The 6,181-nt window shown below is 45.0% G+C and overlaps 1 protein-coding gene across 1 annotated transcript; it reads left to right on the forward strand.

The window, feature by feature from the left end:
• Positions 1-614: 614 nt before the first annotated feature.
• LOC117651926 lies at positions 615-6,175 on the forward strand. The gene is made up of 2 exons (XM_034396533.1): positions 615-747; positions 2,422-6,175. The coding sequence occupies exons 1-2, from the start codon at positions 643-645 to the stop codon at positions 4,852-4,854; spliced, it is 2,538 nt and encodes an 845-aa protein (XP_034252424.1). The 5' UTR covers positions 615-642; the 3' UTR covers positions 4,855-6,175.
• The last annotated feature ends 6 nt before the right edge of the window (positions 6,176-6,181 follow it).

A 6,181-nucleotide genomic window follows, 5' to 3' on the forward strand; every position in this document is an offset into this window, starting at 1 on the left:
AAAAGGCTTTCGAATTGCAAGTTGAAGTTTTCCAACGGCTCCGCCACGCCAAACTAAAGCTCAATCCAAAGAAATGCAAATGGTTTTACCCTGAATTGAGCATTTTGGGCCAATATGTTTCCACTACCGGAACTCGTCCCGATGTTTCCCGCTTTAAACCCTTGGAAACTTTGCTCCAGGTTAAAACAAAATCTGACGGCCGCCGAGTGTATGGTGTTCTTTCCCATCACCGCCGTACCGTTCGTTCCTTTGCCCAACGAACGAAAATTATTAGCTCTGTTCTTGGCTCTAAGGCCACATTTGAATGGACGCCACAACACGACGCTGTTGTTTCTGAAATTTATGAGGAGATTAAGCAATCCTTTTTGCCTCATTTTGATCCATCTCTCCCTACACGGATTTGCACTGATGCCAGTCTAATCGGCGTGGGGTGGTGAATTGCAACAATGTTCTTCCACCGATCAAAAATGGCACAATTACGGGTTTTTCAGCCGCCTCACAACGCCCGTCGAGTCTCGCTGGCCCCCAGTCCATCTTGAGCTTTTGGCCATTTCCGAAACATGTCTTTATTTTCGCACAGAATTGTTGCAAACCACGTTTGAAGTGATTACTGACGCCACAGGAGTACTAAACATTCTTCAAATGAAATCTCCCGGCAGTCGCCTCGCTCGATTCATTGATTGCTTGTCACAATTCGATATATCGAAGTTCACATATCGAGCAGGTTCTCAGAACACAGCTGATCCTCTCCCGCGTGGAAGGATCTGTAGTGAAACTACAGTTTAAACTACAGTGCCAAAACTGCAGTTGCTGACTGCAGTTTTTTGTAAGAACAAACTTCAGAACTTGTACAGTTGTACAGTTGTACAGTTTGCTCCTGGAACTGAAGGTTGCTGTGCTTTAAAACTGCACTCTATCTGAACTGTTATTTGTTAACTAGGTATTGAGTACGGTCTGTACTTTAAAGGGAAGTTATTAATTCTTTAATTCTGTAGTCTACTACTGAAGATCTGCCTACACTTGTATCTTCAGCACAATCCACAAAGCAAATGTAGTTTCTGGTCACATTTTTATACACAATGACAAGCAAGTTGAATGTTTACTACAATTTGCAGTAATTTTGCATTTCAGGCATGGTTTAAAGATAAGTCAAGCACTGCAATTCGATATGAAGACACAGAAACAATTATAAAATGTAACTAAAATATAGAATATAAGGATGGGAATAGATATATTTTTTAGAAATTTTAGTAATTTCTTTTAAAAATTTTCAAGCTATAAAGGTTGATTTTAGTCTCTATAATGTATGAGCCTAGGAAGTTATAAGTGCGCAGACCAACAGTTTACGTTGAAATACTGGACATTGGAGACTTTTAGAAGACACGACTAAACTAAAATTTAAAAAAAAAGCGAAAACAAAAACACATGACTGAATGTAACCAAATCTTTAAAACACCATCTGGTAATCTGTTTGATTATTTTATAACGTTCCATATTGGTCAGGTATTATGTGACAAGGAATCGTGGAAATCAACAAACCACAATGTGTCACTAGTTTGACAAAGACGACAAACAAGTTCTAGTTAAGAAGCATCAAACTCATTATAACCAGGTGTTTGAATGTTAAACGCAACAAAAATTAGGAAGCGTCTTGATCCAGAACGTCTCAGAAGTTAAAAAGGTAACGACTCCTGTCGTTGAAAAATAAGACTGAAAAGGCACTCTAAATTAAATCACTTCATGGTCTCTTTGTTTCAAAGGCAAACTTAATACAAATTACTTCTTGGATTTGCAAAATTTACTTATAGTACAGAGCAGTTTACAGTAAAACTGTATTTTTCTTGCAGTTGCACTCTAGTTCCTGGGGATAGCAGGCCTTTCCATGTGGTCGAGTGGCCAAGCCCTGTCCCACATGGAAGCTCAGTGGAGCAGTGGTCAAGGCCTCTGCTTCGCAACTGAAGTGTACGAGGTTCAACTCCCGGCAACATTCACCCAAGAAACACAATCAACACAACTTCAGTTACCCATGGGGTGGGAGGGAGGAAGAGTTTCCTCAAAACAGGGCTCAAAAATTACTATTTTTGAATTTTGACCGCAAATTTCAAACTGCAGTCTCTTTTCTTTTTAAAACCAAGTCTACCTGTGTAAATAAACTACAGTAAAACTGTACTTTGACCTATATAGTCAAGTGGGACAAACTGGGGTCAAAAACTATAGTTGTCCGAAATAACTGGTAGTTTTTATACAGTTTAACTATAGTTTTCTATACTTTATCTTTACTTTGACTACATTTTTATGCACTCAATTAACAGTTTAATTGTATTTAAAGTACAGAAATCTCTTTTTTAAATCTAAATAGACAATTACAAAAAAAATTATATTTTTCCAGTGTAGCCTAAACTACAGATCCTTCCACGCGGGCTTTCTCGCTGCCCGGATCCTGATATACCACCTTCTTCTCTTCATGGGCCTTGCCCTTTGCTTGGTGACGATGGGATTTTGTCTGCCATTAATACACATCGTTACAACCTTCGCTCTCGGCCTCAATCCCCACTTGCCACTGATAAACCAACATGCAGCCGTTCGCCGTCCCCATCTGCCGGCGACCGTTATAATTTGCGTCCCAGGCGCCCTGCTCCGCCTTCCGAGTCGCCCAACGAGCCCCTCACTGGCGAACCTTCTTCTCCGCTGAAAGCACCTATCTCTGATGCTCCCCAGCCTCTTGCCAATTCTGAAAAACCACTTTCCTTCATGTTTCCCTCACCACCTTGTACTAATGAGGCTGATTTATTGGACCTTTTTGGTATTCCATACTTAATTGGGGAACAAGACAAGGATGCTACAATTTCAGCTCTCAAACAAACGCTGCATAAAAATCCCATTCATAATAAATTTCAATTGCACAAAGGGGCAGTTTGCACCAACTCAAACCCTCCCCAAGTGTACGTGCCTGAATCTTTACGCCCTCTCCTTTTGCATGAATCTCACTCTTCTTTGCTTGCCGGCCATTTGGGAGAGGGGAAAGTTATGGCTCGACTGAGTATTTATTATTGGCCAAATAAATCACAATCCATCGCAGATTATGTCAAGTCTTGTGATGTTTGCCAACGCTTTAAGACACCCACTTTTTCTAGTGGAGTTCTAACCCCAATAGTTGCAAAATACCCCATGGAATTGGTTTCAGTGGATATAAAATATATGCCACTTTCAAAGCAAGGTTATAAATATTTGGTTTTCTTTGTTGACAATTTCACTCGCTTTGTTAAATGTTATCCTCTCAAAACTCTTCAAGCTGAGGAACTTTGCACCGCTTTGAAAGAATATGTTCTTACTTTCGGGGTATTTAAAGTCTGTCTCACAGATTACGGCAGTAATCTGACATCCCATTTATTCAGGCAAACGCTACGCTCTTTGGGCTCACGCGTCGTTTTCAGTCCCGTCGGCTACCATAGCACGAGTGGTGCCGCTGAAGCCGCAATAAAGTTTGTCGCAAATTTAATCACAAAGTTTTGCAATCAGTCCCTTGACAATTGGGTGGACCTTGTCCCTGCCGCTTGTTTTGCTGCAAACACGAGTAAAAATTTCAGTCTGAACATCGATCCTTTTACTCTCTTATATGGCTTCACTGCTTTGACTCCTGTTAATTTGTTGGGAGTGTGCCTTCCCAAACACATCACACCGCCTAAAAAACTGTTGCAACACTTCGCTTTGCGCACGAATGCTCAAAAGCATTTGAAACAAGCCCAAATCAAGCAAAAGCAATATTTTGACGCACGACGCCGCCATATTACCTTTGAAGTTGGTCAGAAGGTTTACGCTTTACGCAAAATAACAAAGCGAAATAAAAAGTTTCTTTACAAATATGTTGGCCCCGCAAAAATTGTTAAAAAAACTGGTGTGTCCTCCTATCTTGTTCGAGTTCCTTACAATAATCGCTTTAAAAACATGAAGTACCATTGCCAACATCTGAAGCCATATTACAAGCGTCCTGCCCACCTTGAACTGCCTCTTCCTTGCCTTGCCGCTCTCTCTCAAAATGTTGATTCATTGCACCTGGCATCTTGGAACATTAATGGTTTTCGAGCGTTCTGCCGCAAAACTAGTGCTGAATATTTGCTCAGTAACAATTTTGACATAATTTGCCTTCAAGAGACTAAATGCACTCCTTCAGTGATCTCAGATTATTTCTCTGACAAAGGCTATTTCTGCTTTTCAGCTACTAGTGAGAATCGTGGCTATGCCGGTGTTTCTATTCTGTCCCGCCGTGTTCCAACGCATGTTATAACCGGCTTTCACGGTGAATCAACAAAGGAAGCACGAGTACTTACTTTGTACTTCGAACACTTTATCATTGCATGTGTTTATAGCCCATATTCTGGGTTTTCCCTCCAAAATTTGCCCAAAAAATGTGATTGGTTCCTTCAGTTCAACTCCTTTATTGTGACCCTTCAAGAGTCCTCCTTGCCTGTCATTATTTGTGGAGATATCAATGTGTCCCATACGGCCATGGATATCCACCCACGTGAATTTGCTCTTTCCCCTGCCAGCGGCACAAAAACCGAGCGAACGCTTTTCGCCGGACTGTTGTCTTTGGGTTTTGTTGACACGTTTCGTTTTTTGCACCCGCATGAAGTGCGCTACTCCTTTTGGGGCTTCCACCCTCGTCACACCCATGACAATATCGGCATTCGACTTGATTACATTCTTATTCCCACTAATCTGGCTTCCCATTTAACAGACGCTCGCATTGACTCCCATATATCCGGCAGCGATCACGCGCCCTGTGTCATGCGTCTTGCTTTCCCTGCAACAGTGGCAACTCCAACTACTGAGCCTAAACCTCTATCTTACTAGAGCCCTATTTCGCGAAAACAGTTCCGCACCACCCTTTTTTGCCGCCTTCCCTTCTTTTCCCTTCATACGCCTGCGTACGAAGGGTGGCCTGCCACTCGGCGCCCCACGCACCACCGCACCGCGTCGCTACCCCATGCGTTGAAGTCCTTGCCCTTGTCATTGGCACCCTCTGGCGGTCGCTTTTGGAACTCGTTCCGCGTTGCCCTCCTAGCCTCATTCAATGGGCATCCTATTTACACCTTTAATTTTGTCAATCTACCTGCCTTTCCTTGCCCCTCCGCACGGCTCCCGCCGTCGCCTTCCCCTCCACCCACGCATGACTCGTGGCTGACTTCCCCTCTGCCGATGCACGGCCCCCGCCGTCGCCTTCCCCTCCACCCGCGCGTGACTCGTGGCCAACTTCCCCTCTGCCGACGCACGGCTCCTGCCGTCGTCTCCCCCTCGGCCCACGCATGACCCGCGCCACTGTTAAACAAACGGTCAAATTTCCAGGCCTTTCGATCCGTGTTTCGCAAATAGTTGCAATCTCTTAACGGCGCGTAATTACAGTTTTTGGCAGCCCTCCTTTTCATCGGCCTCCCATGCCAATGCTTCCCACGCAGACAGCCCCCAGTGCATGTTGCTTTTTTCACACGAACTCCTTGTTTTCCCGGCCATTGCCGCCGATGCTGTTTCCCGGCTTTCGATGCCGATGCTGCTTTTACCGCCCAGTGCGATGACCCTTTTTACCGGCAATAGCCGATGCTGCTTTTACCGCCCAGAGCGATGACCCTTTTTACCGGCCACTGCCGCCGATGTCAATTTTCCGCTCTGAGCGATGTCTAGTTTTTCCGGCAACTGCCGCCGATGATGATTTTCCGCTTCGAGCGACGTCTTGTTTTTCCGGCCGCTATCGCCGATGTTGTTTTACCGCTATTTTTTCCGGCCGCTGCCGCCGATGCTTTTTCCCGGCCACTGACGCCGACGTTCATTTTCTGCCTCGAGCGATGTCCTGTTTTTCCGGCCGTTGCCGCCGATGTTGAATTTCCGCCCAGTGCGATGTCCCTTTTCCGGCCGCTGCCGCCAATGTCAATTTTCCGCCTCGCGCGATGTCCTGTTTTCCCGGCCGCTCCCGCCGATGTTGATTTTCCGCCTCGAGCGATGTCTTGGTTTTCCGGCCGCTGATGCCGATGTTCATTTTACGCCTTATGCGACGTCTTGTTTTTCCGGCCACTGCTGCCGATGTCGATTTTCCGCTTCAAGCGATGTCCCGTTTTCCCGGCCGCAGTCGCCGACGTTGATTTTCCGCTTTGAGCGATGTCCAGTTTTCTCGGCCGCTGCCGCCGAC

Source organism: Thrips palmi, unplaced genomic scaffold (genome assembly GCF_012932325.1).
Source record: "Thrips palmi isolate BJ-2018 unplaced genomic scaffold, TpBJ-2018v1 HiC_scaffold_6, whole genome shotgun sequence".
NCBI classification, from domain to species: Eukaryota; Metazoa; Arthropoda; class Insecta; order Thysanoptera; family Thripidae; genus Thrips; species Thrips palmi.